The 19969-nt window shown below is 45.5% G+C and overlaps 1 protein-coding gene across 1 annotated transcript in view; it reads right to left on the bottom strand.

The window, feature by feature from the left end:
• Window positions 1–347: 347 nt before the first annotated feature.
• The window catches only part of RFT1 (RFT1 homolog), a 35775-nt gene continuing 16153 nt past the window's right edge, over window positions 348–19969 (bottom strand). The window contains exons 7-13 of the mRNA XM_027038960.2: window positions 16208–16286; window positions 13279–13329; window positions 12224–12354; window positions 10736–10880; window positions 7026–7131; window positions 1932–2181; window positions 348–1370 (exon numbers count right to left, since the gene is read on the bottom strand). Of these exons, the coding sequence (XP_026894761.1) occupies window positions 1203–1370; window positions 1932–2181; window positions 7026–7131; window positions 10736–10880; window positions 12224–12354; window positions 13279–13329; window positions 16208–16286 (930 nt within the window). The 3' untranslated portion in view covers window positions 348–1202. The remainder of the gene's footprint in view (window positions 1371–1931; window positions 2182–7025; window positions 7132–10735; window positions 10881–12223; window positions 12355–13278; window positions 13330–16207; window positions 16287–19969) is intronic.

Genomic DNA, 19969 nt, shown 5'->3' with positions numbered 1-19969 from the left:
GGGTGTGTATTAAAGGGGTGCATTTTAGCCAAACCACCACCTGACACAAGTTGCCCTGTTTCTGGGTATAAATGGAAAGTGTGGGACATCAGGACCACTATGACCATCACCATTATCACTATTACCATCCAGCATACGGTTTGTGTCAATGATACCCAAAAGGAATATATTAGTGAAAGAAGAAAAATGCTTTGCCACCTGAGAACGATGCCTGATGATGTTGCCTGCTGGCTGCAGGGTGCGGGATGCAGGGCTCAGACCATCATCTGGAGGACCAGATCCCCAGGCCTGACACTCTTGTCCGGAAGCTGGCATTCAGGGTTACTGAGCAGTGCTGGAAGCAATGGGCCGGAGGGAGGGGCTTGCCACACAGAAAACACCTCATTTTATTCTGAAGGAAAAAAATACCCCACTTCTGCTTCAGCTGCCATCTGTGCAATCTCCGCGAGAGCAGCACTCTCTTCAGGGGCCAAGGAAGCTCACACCGGGTCACCGCTCCCTCAGAGCCTTCTTGCAGGTGGCCAAGCCGGGGGTCTTGAGCCAGCCTGCACTGAATCTGGAAAGGCACGTGGTCTGGGGTGCACAGCAGCCAAGATGAGGTGTGTGACTCCTCCTAGCTAACTCCGGGAAATGTGACCCAAAAGACTCTGTGTTTTCATTTCTTGGGTTTCTCATTGAGGAATGTTGTTCCCACTCTAAAAACCCAGACCACAGTGCTGACATGGGGAAAGCCACAACTCCAGGGCCATCTCTGTTCTAATTTGGTGCATAACATCAGGTCTCCTTCCTTCTCTTATGGAGTAAGTTCCATGTTCCTGTGAAGGGTCAAGTGGCCACATCTGTTTCCGGGCCAGGATGTTAACTATAACATCCAGGAGATAGTTTGCTGGTGTGTGTGGCACCTTAGGTCAATCACAGCAGAAAGGAATACATTAATCAAAGGGAAAAATACTGATTAGAACAGACTGGTGACAAAAATAATGTATTGAGTTTAAAAGAGCTTTTTGGTCTTCCCTTAGAAGCAGAGCTCCTCCTTCCCGTTGGGAGGTTTGAACGGACAGCGTTCAGTCCAGCAGCTCTCCGACGTGTCACCTGCCTGGGCCAGTCCTACTCCACTGCAGACCCCCAGCAGGGCTCTTCTGCACCTGCACAAAACTGCCCCGCGGCTGGTCCAGGTGCCACAGGTGTCCACGCCTCTGCGGTCACAAGGTTTTGTCAGCCAGTCTGGACACACCTAACTGAGTCCTAACAAAGTGGATCAGCCTGGTCTCTGTGAGGAACGCTGTCCCAACAGTCATTCCCAAGCAAAGGGCCCCCACAGCAATGTGTGTCAGCCTGGCTGGCCAGCCCTGCTCACAGCAGAGCAACACCTGTGGGAAGAAAGCATGGTCATCACCCCTCCATCCGTACGGCCTTCCTCTGGGGCAAGCCAGGGAAAGCGGAGGCCCTAATATTCCAGCTTCAGGTCAGAAAGAAGGGGTGACAACCGCACACCGAGGGGCTTCTCTGTTCCCACTGATAACACTGTTTGGCCACGTCTATCATAAGATGCTGTCCTAGAGGCTTAGGGGAAAGGGTGGCAAATACAGTAGAACCTTGGATTATGAGTAACTTGTTCTGCAAGTGTTCTGCAAGATGAGTAAACACTTCTAATACATTTTAATTTGATAAACGAGCGATGTCTTGCAAAACGAGTAGTATGTGATGCTGAATGTCACATGATCACAACTGAGTCAATGGTTCCTAAAATTTGCTTTGATATATGAGTGCTTTGGATTACAAGCATGTTTCTGGAATGAATTATGCTCACAAACCAGGGTTTCACGGCACTTACCCAGCTGAATCAGGAAGAGGAGGAAGGGGGAGCCGAGAGCAAGGGACAGTGGGCAGCTTGCAAAATCATGTAGTGTGAAGGCTGCCGGGAGTCTCACCTCAGAAATACCAGTAATCCCACCACTGAGGGCGAATGCTCCGAGGAGGGCCGGTGATAGGCACAAGCCCGCCAGGGGCCTATGAGGGCTCTTTCGGTAGTAGCAGTGGATGAAGCAAAGGCTCTGTGTGATCCGAATGCCCATGTTAAAGCAGTTGGCCAAGATGAAACCCACACTGCCACACCACTGGGTCAGGAGGTAGGATAACACCAGGAATGAAGATGATAGGGCCAGCATTGTGAAATTGTACCTGCAGAGAGGGAGACAAGCAAAGCAGGGCAGTGGGTACGTTCTCCCAAGATAAGATTGCTCCAAAATAAGTGGCTGTGAACATGAGATCACAGAAAGCACCTCTGAGTTGCCATGACCCAGCTAGTTTTCATAACCATGAATGCTATATGGGTAGCACGGAAATGTCATTGTCCCGCCACCCCCCGGCCCCCCACCGAATAGAAGAGTGAGAAAATGAGTAATTCAAGATGTTTATGGTTTTTAAGGATAAATGATTTGACACTTTGTGGTCAAAACACAAAAATCCTGTTCAGCCCAAGTCTTCAATGTGAGGCACAAAGAATATGACAGGGTAATCATTACACATGAATGCAAACTCTGAGACAGGCACTGTGAGGGGTGCAGGGATACGTTGGTGAGTGACACACGTGGCCCTGCTCTGAGGCTTCGATGCATTTTACAGACAAGGAAACCAGGCACAGAGAGGCTGAATAATCTGCTTAAGGAGTGACCTGACTCTGGGCCCTAAACTTGGGGAAACGCATACTGCTTCCCTTGGGAAATGCAGAAGCCCTGCAACCTTGGCCAGGAGACTTTACCCGCAACAGGTGACCAGCCTCCAAAGTGATATGCACACAGGGAGCAAGGCCTGAACCACTGCAGTGTCCCCATCCTTCCATCTGCTCTTCATGTCACCAGAGCTCTCTGGATTCCTGACTGGATGGACTATGCTGCCCTTCTACTTCTCTGGCTTCAAGCAGCATGAGCTTAGTTACCTTTAGGTCTCAGCAAGGGCAACTGAGTCTTAGCAAAGAGAAAACAGCTGCTGTAGTCTTCCAAAAGGCTTGTACAGTCATGAACAAAATTCTCCAGCATCTGGTTTCTGCCTAGCGAGCAACAGGCATTCTAGGTACATAGTTTTTGAGGGAACCAAACCATTAGGTCCCCCAGCTATGTCTGCTGGGTTAGGAAACCTCATAGGCCACCCAGGTTCAGCACGCAAGGGGTGGTAAGAAAGCCACTATGTCTGCCAAATGCCCAGGTACTAGTCCTCAGGCTGACCAAGCCCAAGGTGCTATGGAGATATACTTTATCAGAGGAGGTGATAAGAATACCACACACACACACACACACACACACACACACACACACACACACACACACTCCTCCAACAAGGGAGGTGTACTTTTCACTGACACCTGATCAATGATCAGAATGGCCAACTTCATAACAAGCCACTGAGGGTGGGGACCATCACAGACCAGTTACATGACCTCTTTTACAAAAAGAGGTAGAGCTACATAATCTTTTTTTTTCTCCCCCAGAAAATATCTCAGACAGCTCTACTGCACTAATCCTTGGATTTGAGGCAAGAGATTCCAAAACTTTCAAAGTCATTCTCACCCAACTCTAAGTAAAATGTCAATAATGGGTGAAACCAGTAGCTAATTAACGCTAATTCAAGCAGCGACGAATTCAACAGTGTGGCTTCTTTGGTGTGGCCATTTGGGAAGAGCTGATAATGATAAGGGTCCAGTGTTTTTCACTGTCAGAAGATGGCTCTACAGCTGTTGAAATTTCCAGAACTCACAAATCTATAGCCTTAAAGGCATAATCCACTTCAGGAAAATAAGGGAAATTTAAAGATGCAATTAAAATACCACTTTTTAAATCAATTCAAAATTAGCGACAATAATGACTATTCTATAAGGTTTGGTTAATGTAAACAGTAAATTCTTTATGAATGCTGATTTTTTTCATGGCCCCAAGAAAATACTAGGCTTAAAATCATGCTTATCAAGACATAGATGGTCAAGGATGTGGGCTGTGGCAACAACTGCAGTGTCCCCCAGCGGGTGCTGGTTGAGCACATCAAGGCATAGCCATCAATGTGGCCTCCGCAGCCATGAAAAGGATGGTGCCAGTCTCTCATGAGCCAACATGAGAAAATGGCACTCGTCCTTCACTCAACAATTATGGAGACCAGCTCCACGCTGGACATTCAAAGGCCACTTGGGCCTTTGTGTCCCTGTCCCCTGTGCCTGAGAGGCTCTGCCCCATCTTTGTACAGCAGACTCTGCTTGGTCACCCAGCCTCAGCCTGAATGCCACCTCCTCAGAGGGGCCTCCCAATCCAAAAGAGCCTCACTCTCTCTGCATAACCCTGTTGTAGTTATCTGAGCTGCACAGTATTTCCTTATTTATTTACGTGTTTGCTCTCTGCCTCCCCCACCGTCAGCTTCAGGAGAGCAGGGATCTCGTCTGTCTCTTCATTGCTGTATTCCTGGAGCTTAACACGATGCCTATTAGAAAGCAAATGCTCAAAAAGCATTTGTCAAATGAAAAGAAATGGAGAGCTCCTTAACAAAACAGAACAAAAATTCTTCAACAGGGAAGACGAAAAAGCCATCATTCAGAGTCCATATATATTATGAGGTTATTAACAAAAAAACTTGGAATTCAAAGGATTTTCTAATATTCCAGGTCCAACCAAATGCCCTATTTTAATTTAGAAAAACACTGACTAAAGTTTTAAGTAAAAGCCCATGACTTTATCAATACAGTATTTTTTTCAATTCAGAATCTAAAATGCCCAATGTAAATCAATCATAACATTTAACTAAACTGCCCAAACCCACTATAAAAGTCCTTACTGGAGTTGTATGTCTGGTTAAATTCACAGAGATAAAAAAATGCTGTGGTCTGTGATGAGGCCAGGTGCCATGTGCTCACACGGGGGCTGGGGGCTGGGCCGCAGGCCCAGACAGAACCTGGCTGCTGGGTTTAATACACACAGGGGGAACACATTTCACTCTTTGGGGAAGTGTGTTGCTACAGATGAAAACTGCATTAGAAGGCGCTTTGGTTCTGTGTTTTCTCCATGCTGACTACTAATACCATGGAAATAATTTTCCAGATGTTTATATATCATCAAAATCGCATTACAGCAAACTTAGAAAGTTGTTTCTTTTGGTTCATTGCAATGTAAGAGGAAAGAAAGCAGCCAGCCACTGTCTATATTCCCTCATGATTTGATTGTAAGATACATTTTACCATATTAAGCAGGCTTAGTGCTGACTCTCCCCCTTAACACTAATGCTGAAATTATTACAACAAAATTCCCTCCAAAGAGATAGATTCCTTGTCCAGAGCTCTTTGTACTGTGGCCCAGTGCCTCATTTAGTATATTTTACATTATGTCTAAAAATTATTTCACGTTTGAAACACCTTTCAAATAAAAACACAGTATTTCAAAATTAAACTTAAATAGACCTTTTCATCCATGGGGAAAAAAAGGGTGGGGAGGATGACTCCCAGTAGTTTTATAGTTACACATTTAACTATCTGAAGTAAAAACCCTATCTGGCTAGTATCTGAGAACTGCAGGTTGTGACTTAAAAGTAGGCTGAGAAATCAGTTTACTGGGTCATGACATGGCAGTTTGAAAAATGCAATCTAACAGAATTAAGAATCATCAGTGTGTCTGCACATAACTGGGGTATTTGCTGCTTGGTGAGGGCTTCACTCAGTCATGTCCACCTAATATGTACAGGGTCACAGTGCTCAATGTAGTTTTTACCGATAAACTGGTCTGGGCCAGTGGTTCCTCAGACCGTAGCTGTCCATCAGACATCTCCTAGAGCTATGTGATGGAAGATTCCTTGGCCCCAGCCCCTTACAGGCTAATTCAGTTGGTCTAGGAGGGGCTGGAACTCCTAGGGGACTCTGGTGGGTCTGGGCTAAGATGCTGCTCTGGGCTCCAGTTCTCGACTGTGCGGTAGCAAAGTCACCAAGCTTCCTTGTGAAACAGCCCCAGGCTGGAAGCATAAAGAGGCTGCTCTGAATGATAGGAAGGTTCTCCAACTCTCAGAGTTACCCTTTCTTGTCCCACCTCCACCACTGGGCCTGAGGGCTATTGATGGCACTCAAGGCCTTAGAAAGGCAGTACAAGACCTTCCACAAGGGATCCAGGCCTCAGGGGACAAGAGGATCACCAGGACCACTTGCCTCATTATCTGCACCCGTCCCTCTACGGTCTTTCCCTTTTCCTCCTCTCCTTTTCCCCTATCAGTTTTACCCCTCTCCTCAACCTCATCCTGTAGTGATGCCTTAAGATACTGCCATGCTACTTCTGGCATTTGGGACGCAAGAGATGAATGATGCTGGGTGAGGGTCAGAAGCTCTAAGCTAGGAGGTGGTGTCAGAATCACTGAGGAGCTTTTAAAAAACACGTATGTCGGGAGGCGGCTGGTTTCGCAAGCGTGCTAGGAGAGTGGTGGAAGAAGGGCCGATAGGAATCTGCACATCGAACAAGCTCCAGGGGGCATTCTGACTGACGGCCAGTGCTAAGAACCAGTCTGAGGCACCAGAGCAGAGGTCCTGATCTGGGGTCAATGGATGGGAAAAAATTGTGGCAAACATATATGCGCACTTGGGCCTTTCTCTGAGGAAAGATGTCACAGATCCCTGAGTTTCTCCAAGGCCTACAAATCAGAGTCTCAGGTGGAGGACTCTGCATCTTGCAGAAGCTCTGTGGTAACCCACAGGGGCACTGGGCAAGGCGGTGGAGGAGTGGAGCTGGTCCTGTGCCTGTCTCTGCAAACCTGGACTAACACAGCCCCATGGGGCCCGGATTTCTTCCTCCTCCAAAGGGAGGCGAAGGGGGGTTGCTGCCCCGGCCGTGCATGGGGAAGACTAACCGGATGGTGCGTGCACAGCCACCGGAGAGCCCGGGCATGGCGCTAGTGCTGTAGGTGCTGCCTCTGAGAGAGCTTTCCGTGAATCCACGCTCAGGACGAAAAGAGAGAAGACTGGCAACTCAGCAGAAGGCCATGATTAAAGGCGGGTCTTTCAGGTTACCTACCTGTCGACCTCCTCTTTGCTCATGGCAGCAAATGTGAAACACTCGGTCACTCCGTTGATGGCAAGCAGGAGGACGTAAAGACAGTAGGAACGCAGCAAAACAGGACCTATGAGGAAACAACCCACAGAGACTCCAGAGCCCAAACAGAAGGCCCACACGTACCAGAAGTGGCTCAGGAGCCCTGCTGGTATCGTCAATGGGCAGACACGTGCTCAAGCCTATGGTCTTAACTATCTGGAAGGCCTCCCAGTATTCCATGGCACCGATTAAAAGAAACGGCTAAAACCAAAAGGGCAATTGAGATTAAGCCTACAAATCTCTCTTAACAACTAAATTCTCATCTGGCCAGGAAGCAAGTCTTCTCACTTTGTAAATCTGCACGAAGAGGTCTGCTGGTTTGAGCACTCAAGCCCACTAGTGGCCCTGCATGTATGAGAACCTCGGCTGAACAGGTCCTGGACAAAAGACACTGGGGAGAAGCCCAGGGCTCAGGAGCGGCAGAAAACTAGAGACTGAACCCCTCCGCAAATCTGCAGGGAGAATCAGAGTAACCATCGTGTTATTTTCTTCTAAAACATAGTGATGTAGTTCTATAGCTAACTAACAAGCTTCACAAAAATCTGCTAACAAAAGAGTGGGAGCCTTAAAAATGGAATTGATCCCCTCTTTTAGGAGGGCCATTACCAAGAGGCAGCCAAGCAACTTTTTTTAATATTCCTGTTTATTTTTGAGAGAGCACGCATGAGCAGGGGAGGGGCAGAGAGAAAGAGGGGACACAGAATCTGAAGAGGTTCCAGGCTCTGAGCTGGCAGCACAGAGTAACGTGGGGCTCGAACCCACCAGCCATGAGATTATGACCTGAGCCAAAGTCAGATGCTCAACGGACTGAGCCACCCAGGCGCCCCACAGCCAAGCAACTTCTAATAAAACCTATGACCCAGCAATTCCACCCATAAATATCCATCCAACAAAAATAAATGTATGTGTTCACAAAACCCCTTGTACAAAAATGTCCATAGCGGTTTTACTCATAATAGCCCAAACTGATCATCAACAAGAGAAAGAATAAACTGTGGGCCAGCCATATAAAGGAATACTTCTCAGAGAAGTGATCAAAGAGAAAAAAACTACTGATCCGTGTCAAAACATGGATGAATCCCAAAAACTGTATATTGAGGGAAAAAAAACAAACATTAAAGTGTCCATACTTTATTATTTCATTTGCTTTTTTAAAAAACTTATTTATTTTTTAAATGTTTATTTATTTTTGAGGGGGAGAGAGAGTGAGTAGAGGGGGCAGAAAGAGAAGGGGACAGAAGAACCAATGTGGGCTCTGTGCTGACAGCAGAGAGCCCGATGCGGGGCTCAAACTACAAACCAAGAGATCGTGATCTGAGCTGACATTGGACGCTTAACCGACTGAGCCACGCAGGTGCCCCATGTGATTTCATTTATATGAAGTCCCTTTTAAAAGCAACACTGGGGCGCCTGGGTGGCTCAGCTGATTGAGCTTCTGACCAGCTCAGGTCATGATCTCACGGTTCGTGGGTTCAAGCCTCGCACTGGGTTCTGTGCTGACAGCAAGAGCCTGCGTCAGATTCCATCTCCCTCTCTCTCTGCCCCTCCCCTGCTTTCTCTCTCTCAAAAATAAACATTAAAAAAAAAAAAAAGCAATACTAATCTGTAGTGATAGAAATCAGAACAGTGGTTGCCTCTGAGGTAGAGGGAAGCAGATGATTGGAAAGGGTCCTGAGAGAACTCTCTGGGGTGATGAAAGTATTGAACCTATCAACCAGGATGTTGGTTACATGGGTGTATATATTTGTCAAAACTCATCAAATTGTACTCTTAAGAGTACAGAATCTTACTTTATGTAAATTAGGCCTCAATAACTTAGTCACTAAAAGAAATCCAGTGTTCATATTTTCTGGCAAAGGAAAGGCATTCAGATCCACAGCACGAGTCCAAAGAGTCAGGAGCAGAGCAAGGAGATGAGGGAAGGAAAGCCAGCAGGGGCCAAGGTTGGGGATATACTACCAGAAGCCACCATTGGTGTTAGAGAGAGAGCTGAAAGTTCGGTCAATGTGAGAGGCAGCTACCACGAGGAGAAAAATGCTAGATGACCCTGCTAGGACAGTGGCACTGATGGAACCCTGGGCCAGGCAAGAAATAACAACAGTCCTGATTCACCAAACAGCACATTTTTTTCAGAGACTGAGAATCCAGACTATTCTTAAGACTCTTCTATTTCTGAAGAGGATACCAAAGGAATATCTTTTTGAATCTAAAATTGTTATTTTTTTTAACGGTGTTGTATTAGTTTCAGGTGTACAATATAGTGATTCAACAATTGTACACATTATTCAGTGCTCATCATGTTGAATCTAAAATTATTAATGACGGACATAAAACATTAGAAACAGAACTTATTACCTTAGAAATCAACTAACACTGACCCTTGTAACTGATAAATCTATGATCAATGCTGAAAACTGGGACCAGCCTCTTACTTGAGCAAAAGGGCTACACAATCACAGCAGTCTGTTTCTGTACCTTCTATGACTAATTACTCTACCAGGTGAACACTGTATTGATGGGACATCATGAGTGATTTCTCCTCATGAAAATGTCCTGTGATTTCATTACAATACAAGCTGTTTCTTGGTGATTACCTTTTTTAAGGAGGCCCTGCTACTGTGAAATAGTCAAATCCCCAATCTCTGCACACTGACTCATACTAATGGCTTCCTAATGAGGCCTCCCTGCCTGTCTGATGGAATCCCAGGGTCTCACATCACAAGCTGCAGGGAGCTGCAAACCACCTCATTGGGTTCACAGCAGGTGTTTCTCCAAACTTAATGACCTTGGCTCTTGTGTAGAAACTTGGCCCCTCCTCCGTAATACCCTAAGTTTGGGACCATTATAGTGGAGACCAAAACATGCCAGGGAACTTGTAAAATGGCATCTGACAAAGCCCTTTACATTGAGATGGGGCAGCAGAAAGAAGACTTCAGGGTTCTTGTCTAGTGCCCTGAGGAACTGAAAACATCTTTACCCAACCCAAGATGAAACACTGCAAGTGGACTGCCAGCCTGTGGCCCAGCACATTTTGAAATTGGTGAAGTCCCCAGGGCCTAGCAAGTGCTGTGAGGTGCTCAGTGGCCTGGGCACTGATGTTTCAAAGTTAGACACGTTCGATAATTTTGTCCTTCAAAGACCAAGAGTCACTGGATTAAATATACCATTTTACTTGCCGAGATCAATTTTATTCTCTGCAAATGGCTCTGAGTTATCTTCAGAGGCTCTCATGCATCAGGCCGTGAGATTTATGTGGCATTTACTACCTTCAGATGTGTTTAGTATCAAGCGGAGACTCATTAGAGCCTGCTCTCTGCCTTCCTCCCTCATCCAAGAGGGTGCACAGGGAAGTGCCCCGCAAGACACATCTTAAGCCTGGGAGGAGAGCCAAAGATTCATAACGACTTCTCCAAGTGAATTTGGGGGACTGGCTGATATGGTGCCAAACCCCCCTAATGGTACCCAGATGTTTCTGACCTTGTATGAGGGGAACGGCCTCAGAATCCCAGCCACTGACAATGTCCCCTATACTGACAAGTATCAACCCGTATGCATGCAATTTTTGAATTTCATAAGACTTTTCTATTTCTGATTAGAAATTAGAATCAATCTGACAAAACTCTTGCGCATACCTGATCCAGAGCTAAGCATGACTCCTCCATAGATATCCAAAGCCAGCTGAGAATAGGCAAAGCCAAAAATGGTGATGGTCAGGCCGGCCAGCAGGGCCAGCTTGAGCAGGGACTCCAACACGGTGGCGGCCACAGCCATGTCCTCCTGGGACAGGGGGAGAGGGAAGGAAGTTGGATGAATCATGAGCTAAAGAAAAACTTCACATCTGGCCTTATCTCTCTTTGCTGTCTTGCAGATCACTCGTTCACCTGCTGAGAGGCGTCACTGCTTTTCTGCAGCCTATGCTGTTTCCATGTCAATTAGCATGAAGGAAATGAAGGAAAAAAAGACAATCTGTGCCTTCTTAGGTAGTTCAGGGGAGGTCTGGTTTTTAACTCATTCAGGATAAGTTATTTCAAAGGTTGCTTAGGAAACATTAGCTTTCCTCTCTGATATTTATTCTTTTTTTTTTAACGTTTATTTATTTTTGAGAGAAAGAGAGGGAGAGACAGAGTGTGAGCTGAGAAGGGGCAGAGAGAGAGGGAGACACAGCATCCGAAGCAGGCTCCAGGCTGTCTGCACAGAGCCCGACGCGGGGCTCGAACCCACGAACTGTGAGATCATGACCTGAGCCGAAGTCTGGCACTTAACCAAGTGAGCCACCCAGATGCCCCTGGTATTTATTCTTAAATGGACAGCAAGTTTTTACATTGCTAGCCGGCTAGCTTTGTCAGTGTGCTTCTCCTGACAAACGTCTCCAAATTCTGACGTTCCTGTCAAAGTATGCTTAGGAAAATATTCCTAAATCGACTGAGAACCAGTCGACTGTGCATAAACTGTATTTTTCAAAATGTCTTCTAAGACATGTAAGAGGGTGACTTAGCTTCCTTTTAATTCTAAGAGAAGTCAGACATTTTCGATGGTTTTAGAAAAAGGGAAGTTTCGACAACCAAATATGCCTGGATTAAAATCTCTTCTGTTATTTATCAATAGGAGTATATAGAAGAGTGTAGCTCCGGGCACTTCACGGTCTTTAAGAAGCTTATTAAGCAACTGGTGTGGTGAGTGACACCAAATGACCACATCCTTTTCTCCCCACGCCCTACACGAGACTTGTCCCAGACTCTGCATCCTTCGGCTCGCCTGTGGTTCTTGAGAATGTGAGGATGGAGGAGGCAACCTCAATTCTTCCAGCTACGCCTAGACCAGGGGAGGGGTATGCGCCGCACTGGGGATGGCTGCAGAGAGTTCTGAGAAGGCTGGATCAAGAGTGAGCTTACAAAGAAGGACTAAGAATGAGAAGGGAGGGGCCAGCCAGGGCAAAGGGAGAAGGCTTCAAAAGAAGTGAGCTCAGAGTCCTACCATCATTTGGAAGACGATGGAAGAATGAAATCTAGAAGGAAATTTCAGATCAAACAGAAGGGAAACTGGCTGCTGCACATTTCAGTCTGTTTACCCTGAAATTGGAGAATTCACCAGAGAGACAGTGACCTAAGAACCAAGACTACCTGCTTTTGAAGTGTGGCGTCCTTTCCTCTCTCTAGCACCTTGGCGAAAAATATGTAAAAACTCTCCTCTATTGGCTGGAAAATTAATCTGGCCACAAGGGAGCCAAGATTATTCACTATATCGTATACACCTACAAGAAAAAAAGGAAGAAACAATAATCCTACTAGTTTTCTGATTTGAGTTTTCATGGCACCATTAACATTCTTTCTAATTTAATTAAAAAAAATTTTTTTAATGTTTTATTTATTCTTGAGAGAGAGAGAGACAAAGCATGAGTGAAGGAGAGGCAGAGCCAGAGAGGGACACAGAATCCGAAGCAGACTCCAGGCTCTGATCTGTCAGCACAGAGCCCAACATGGGGCTTGAACTCACGAGCCCTGAGATCATGACCTGAGCCAAAGTCAGACGCTCAACCGACTGAGCCACCCAGGTGCCCCACTAATTTAATTTTTTTAATGGAACTTTTTTGAGGTAATTATAGATTCACAGGTAGTTTTAAGAAATCACAGATCCATTACCCAGTTTCATGAATAGTAACATTTTGTGAGAGCAGGGCACAGTATTGCAGCTGGGATACTGACACTGACACAGTCAAGACAGAACATTTCCAGCACCAGCACTTTTTTTTATAGAAATCATTAATGCCAAGTTGATTTAAAAATTTTTTTCTTTCCACTACTTCAGGATTATAGTCAAAAATAAATACAAAGAAAGTATTGAGACTTATCTAGCCGCACGATCACAGGGCAACTCTGTGACTGTGATGTCAAGCTCCCTTTTCTGTCAGTGCCCCCAAACCCCAGATGGACACCAGAGCTCTGCAGGAACCAGGGGATCTCAACAGAGAACCTGCCACCCGAGCCACAAGAGAGGGGGCGGTCAGTACACTCTATATATTTACAGAGACCAACAATTTTCAATCTTTAGGAATCATTTTTTTCCAATATTCATCTTTTATAATCATCGGGTATATTTTTCATTAAATGTATCAAACCGCAGAGAAAACTATTACTAATTATCTACTAACGGTGTTCACTACAGAATTTCATCTTACCCTGATCGCCAAAATTTAACACGTTCAAAAATGTCATTACATATCGCTCGCCTACAAATAGAAAACCAAAATAATTAGCATTTCAAGGGCACATTATTTTCTTGTTTCCTTTTCTCTTATCGACTATCAACTTTCCAGCTGGCAAATACTCTCAAAGGAGAAAAATTATATAGTCAGTTAAAGACATGTTCTTAATATTGATTTCAAACAAGATTCTATCCATAATCTCAAAATAGTAATAACGGCAAATGATGGGGGATTTATTGACAGCAAATCTCCAAACCAGTTAAATTGAAAACAAAAACAAAATCAATAAGACCAGTCTAATAACTTAAAAAAAGGGAGGAAGGTAAGATTACTATATGTTAATCATAAAAATGACTGTTCCAAATTTTAAGTGTAGGTTCTGTGAAATGAGAGGTCCATGATTATGTGCACAGGCTCATCAGGTTTCCTCCTTGTGTGGCCCACTGTGGATGGATGGAGCTCTGAGCAGTGCCCACAGCCGTAAAGGGCAAATTCTCACTTCCTAGCAACTTGCTCAAAAAGGAAAGCGATATTCAGAGACTAGAAGCAGTGAGGATCTTCTCTCAAGTCTCCCTTTGGTCCTCCCTGCACCCTCTCGGACTCAGCCCACATGACCACAGGACATCACTAGCTCCTATCTGTGTCTCTGCACTGCCTTGATCCATCCTCATTGCTAACAGTCCCAGCTTCTGCAAATACAGATCTTACGGTGACCCCTGCTTTCACACCTTTAAATGGCTCTTGATGTTTACAAAAAGTCCAGGCTCCGTAATTCTGCACCTGAGGCCTTTTGTAAATCGACCCCAGGCTATCTTTTCAGCTTTCCTTCACCAACCTCATCCCCACCTACCATCACATGGTCATCCTCTGCTTTGCCCCATCAGGCTTTAGCCCCTCCAGCTGCTCTGCTTCAGGCTGGGCCCCTCCTGCTCCCAGCCTCGACTCTAAGCATGCTGGCCACCTAGACTGGCTTTTCCACAGGAACTTCTATGTGTTCTGGTACAAGCGGCTTCTCCTTCCCAACTCTGTAAGCTCCCTGGGGGAAGGAACCACATCTCCCTCACACTGCTGTCCCTCGTTTCCTAGCAGAGCTCCAGGAAATGCGAGGGCACTTGAAAGAGCTAATGTTTCCAAGTATAGCTCTCGCAGCCCTGGTTCAAAGCTAACCACAACTGTTTGTGTCTCTGGTGAGAGAATGAGCTCCTCGAGGCTGTGGCCTGTAACTCATTCATCTGTGTATTCTCAGCACCTGGCACACAGTGTTCAGGAAATGTGGGGGCAGAAGTTAACAGCACCTATATTTTTGCTATTACAATGAATGATTTCAACTGTTTTTTAGAGTTGTAGTTTGTAGATAAAAAGAACCTTGTGGGGGTGGTCCTTGTCCAGCCACTTCCTCATTTCACAGCCATGGAGATGAAAGCCCTGAGAGGTTCCTAACAGCCCTGTGCAGTCAGGCCAGGGTGGCCCCACCGTGGAAGCCATCGGTACCACATTCAGGCCTGGCTAACTCACACCTGCTGCCACAAACCTAGCCACTCCAATCTAGACAATCGGGCCATTGCTTGACTGGATCCACTTCTTAACTCATTTCAACTGCTCTTAAAACTCCAGGAGGAAAACAAAGTGCATAAAAGCAAATGCCCTTTCCAAACTCCCTCCACTGATTTTCCCATTCTAACAACCTGAACTATCACAATATACAATTTCACTACAGATACCTCTATCAATAAATATTTGTTGAACACTGATCACAAGCAGTCCCAGCAGGGTTCTGGGGAGATGGTGGTAAACAGCACATCCTGCTCCCAAGCAACATAGAGGTAAGGCACCTTCACTCAGCTCTCCAAAGGCTTCTGACCTTACTTTCCCCAGAAGTCCTATGAGCGAGTTTCACTTTTGTAATGGCAATGTTACAGACTCAGGCTAGAAATAAGCATTGTCAAAGCTCAAGAGCCCTCAGAGCCCTCCTGGTTCTACGCCTTAACTCACAGACAGGGAAAGTGGCTCAGGGGAGTTACTTCCCTTTGGAACCATAATTAATGAAAAATAAAGACAGGGGAAAAAAGGAAAATAACGAGATAATAATAATGATGGTTATATTAGAATGCTAGAATTATAGGGAACTTTCTATTTTCTAAAATTTTTGTAATGAATTATATTATTTTTATAATTAAAATATAATTTTTTGAAAAGATTTAAAAACATGGTCAGTAACAAATATGTAGGTGTATGACATACGACATTTATGTGGAGAGAAGCCACTGCCTTTACTGGCTTCCAGCTGCCTCCAGCCTCACTCTCTGAACTACAGCTGGGCATAAATAAACCAATACACACATGGAGAAAGACTAGCTGTATGTGCAGCTCTGTGCCAACCCTCTGCCTGCATTGCTCTGTCACTGTTAAACTGGAAAGCTTTAAGAAACTGGAAGCCTGGCCACACTATCACATAAGGGTGACTCTGACTGCTTAAAAAAATAAAATGATGAAAACTCGGTTCTTAAAAAAAAAAAGTTCAAAAAAAGAAATGTCTAAAAAGTTAGGACAGGATAATGAGATTACGGATAATTTTATTTTCCAAGTTTTCTGTAATTCATAAAGAACTTGCATAATACATTTCTTTAAATGATAAAACATGGGGTTTAGGAATTAGATGTGGATTCAAATTAAATCGTTCCTCATTACTGTAGGACCCTGTAGAAATTAGACAATGGCACTGACCCTCGGTATGTAAATGTCAGTGTCCTCCTTATTTAAAAAGCTCCGATTTCTGAGGTTCCTCAGGTCAGGGAGCTCTATAAAGCAAATGGTCCAGGTCTAGGTAATCAGCAGTTCTGTGAAATTCCCTCACTTATATATACTATGGTATCCAGACTGCTCAGGGTGACCTTTCACTTACCTTCTGTCAAAATCTGCTTCAAGAAAGACTGTTTGAAAAAACTCCAAGTCAGTTTAGCCTCTTTCCAATTTACAAAAGCCTAGAAGAGAAAACAAAACAAAAACAAAATCTCCCAGGCATTGCAAGTCGAAGGGTACAATAATGCTACACGAGAGGGAAACTCATTTTGGTGCCTAAATCCCAATTTGGAGAGTGTCCATTAATTTTTCATTTAATGCTAAGCACACAGAAGGCAACCAACAAATCCTGGCAAATCCTAGCAAAGAGTTTCCACTGCTAAACATGAAGACAAAGTCCTAGGTGGGAAGAGCCTCTCTGTAAAGGGCCTACAAAGATTCATTCACTGAGACCCCTAAGGAACTGTGCTATCCCCTTGTTGCACAGATGGTAAGCTGACCGTATCTAACACACAGCTCACAGTCGTTTATCTCCTTGAGATAGGTCTGAAGGATTCCAAGCTGCAGAACAAATTCTGCTCCACACACCCCACATCTTAATGCTGTATTTTGCCATCCAGGGTCCCTTTATACAAAGTATATGAGCTTTGCTTGTATATTTCAAAAGGGAGCCGGGCTTCCCAAGTCAGTCAAACCACTCAAAACGGTTATGATACAGGGGAGGAAAAAACCAACCCAAAACTTTTGATATGGCTCTTCCAAAACTCCAGGGAGACACCAAACCGCCCATTTCCTAAGGATAGGAAGGTAAGGAGAAAGTAAATGCTTAGGAAGGGCAGAGTTCAACCTGTAAGAGACAGGCGGTCTCAAGGCCAGACTGCTGACCACAAACTGGAAGAGTGGAGCAGCTAGCTGGATGTCACTTTTGTCTTTCTATCTCCCCCAGTTCCCTGTGGAGGCCCCTCCTCTCTAATGTAGGCATCCTGAGATCCCATAATGTTCAGTCTAGGTGTTAGGTTCTTAATCTCAGGGTACCTGCATTTTGAAAAATTCTTACTAACTCAGTGATGACTTTGAAAGGGAGGATTTCAGTGGGGCTCTTTGGGAGGAAAGGGGTGAATCACAAAGGCCAAGTCCACTCCACCTCTCCAAAAGATCAGTTACAGCTATGGAAGTTGGCCCAAGGGCAGATGTGGAACCTGTCCCAATCACATGAACCCCTGATCTTGGCCCCAAAACCATCTGTGTAGAGCACGGCTGTCCAGTGGAAATATAATGCAGGCTATATATATCATTTTAAATTTTACAACAGCCACAGTGAACAGTAAAAGGGAAATAAAATTATTTTAATATATTTTACTTAGCCCAAAATATTATCATTTCAACATGTAAAAAAATATTAGAGGCATTTCATATTATCTTTTTCATACTAAGTCTTTGAAATCCAGTGCTTATGGTGTGCTTACGGCCCGTCTCGATGTCCAGGGTAGCTGGTGGCTACCATTCAGGACAGAGGAAGTCTGGAGCATTCCTTAAAAACGAAGGTCATTTTCAGGCTTCAAATATCTTCACTCCTTGTTTTCAGAGCGTTTCTTCTAGACACTGTGAGGACAAGCCTGAATCTCCCAAGCCACGCTGTCCTCAGAGCATCACTGGACCTGGAGCAGATGCCATGGGGAGCACTAACCCAGGAGTAAATCTTCCCCAGTGTCAAGGAAATTGGGCATCTCCTTTCCCGAGAGCAAAGAGCGCCAGAGTACCTACCACCACTAGGGGGCACTGTGAGCCACATCATTGCCAGCACCGATCCCTCCCTCAGCTCCAGGGGAGCCGTGGGCAGCTCGCTTGCACCCCAATGCCAAGTGGTCCTTTTTGGCTCGGTGGGGGGTGGGGGGTGCTGCACAGCAGTGCCTGAGCTCTTTTCAAAGGAAATGAACAGTTACAGCTGCCCATGGGGCTTTTGTGAAGCCTACTTGCCAGGAGGTTGTAAATGGGGTTGGGAAGATGACTGAACTCTAAAAGATTGTTTACCAGGGGCACCTGGGTGGCTCAGTTGGTTAAGTGTCCAACTTCTTCTGCTCAGGTCATGATCTCACAGTTCCTGGGTTCAAACCCCACATCGGGCTTGCTGCTGACAGCTCAGAGGCTGGAGCATGCTTCTGATTCTGTGTGTGTCTCTCTCTCTGCTCCTCTCCTACTCGTGCTCTGTCTCTCTCTCTCTCTCAAAAATAAACATTAAAAAAAAAAAAAAAGATTGTTTACCAGAGTGAAATCTTGACAGTGTATTTGACCTGAAAGCTCACACGTGAGCATTCCATTCTCCTAATGCCTTCAATTTAAATGGACCCACAGTTTAGAAGGAATGGTCACGCTGCTTACTATCTCCAAAATGCTCATTCAGGACATAGAGGCAGGAAGTCTGATCAAAGACTGGATTTCTTCTCAGTGGTCTCTGCTGAGAAGAAGAAGTGGGAGAAAAGAAGCAGCACATTCTTTGGGCTTTTACTATTTTGTTTAGGATGGATATGTCACTTGGCAGGAGGTCAAAGAGGCCTATTTCACAAGAGCTAGGTTGGTACTGCTTAGCTGGTCTACGTGGCTGTGCATTTCTCTGGAATCCCCTGACCAACAAGCCATTCCATTGCCTCCTGTACTGATGGAGAAATAGAGGCGTGGATGGCAAAAGGTAATGGGCAGAACCACAGGGGAATGTCTGCAATCTGAACTTGGGGGCTCACAATGCTTTAATATGAGTCACTCTTCCCCTTTCCAAATTCTCCTGCCTTAGGACAGTCCAGAAGCCACGTGCCTCCCACACTGACAACAGTCACCAGGGAGTCTGCGGCCACGGTCTAGTCTCCATATCACCTCCACATCCCACACAGTACCCCTTCCTCTCTCTCTTGCTCTGGGCCTATGGCCTCTGCCCCAGCTGTGTTCACGCTCACATGTCCTCTGACTGTCCTCATCACTTCTCATCTGGACTGCCTCCTCATGAGCTTCTTCACTTCCAGCCTCTTTTCTAGCTCATCCTGCTGGGAGGGTTCAGGCTTTGGAGTCAAGCTCACAGACTGAGGCTCAAACTGCAGCTCCCAACTTCTTAGTGCTAAGCCTCAGTTTTCTCATATGCAAAATGGGATAAGGAGTCTATTTCCTGGTATGAGGACTGAATGAGAGAAAACAAGACACTTGATAAATCTGAAACAGATGGTAAGTGCCTCGACACAGGCACCTGGATCACAGCTCTGTTCACAAACCTTTCATTAGGCTCCGCTGCCCCTGAATCAAGCCCACGCTCCACAGCACCAAGGCCACCTCTACCTGGCCTTAGCCCAGCAGGCCATAAACTCCTTCCACCTTGTTTCCTCTCCCCTCCCCCACTGTTCAGCCAACCTAAGTACCCCAGTCATCTCTGCAATCCCAGTGCCAACACAGTGATGGGCAGATAATGGGGCCCAAGCAAACGTCTTCTTCCCGCAGCCACAAGTGAGCATTTCTACCACACATGCCCATTCACTCTGTCCACCCATGTGTCAAGGCCCAGTTCAAAAGTAGCTTCCTCCAAGAAGCCTTCCTCAATGCTGCTGCATGAATTCATCAGTCCCTTCCTTGTGCTTCTATTTTGTCAACACTACACACACACACTGTCTTGCAATGGTTAGTTGAATACACATCTTACCTCCCCATCACAATGCAAGTTCTGAGGGCAGGGACCCCACTCAGGGCACCTGGTACAGTGCTTAACACAGAATACTGCTTATGACATGCTTGCTGTGTTAAATGCCTCAGCTTTACTTAAATATTAGCAGATCTCTCATATGAAATCACTCAGAAGTGTCAAAAAATAGAAAAGATCTAAAAGCAG

This window comes from Acinonyx jubatus, chromosome A2 (genome assembly GCF_027475565.1).
Source record: "Acinonyx jubatus isolate Ajub_Pintada_27869175 chromosome A2, VMU_Ajub_asm_v1.0, whole genome shotgun sequence".
Taxonomy (NCBI): Eukaryota; Metazoa; Chordata; class Mammalia; order Carnivora; family Felidae; genus Acinonyx; species Acinonyx jubatus.
The sequence above is the reverse complement of the archived record's forward strand: the minus strand, read 5'-3'. Positions and strand labels throughout refer to the sequence as shown.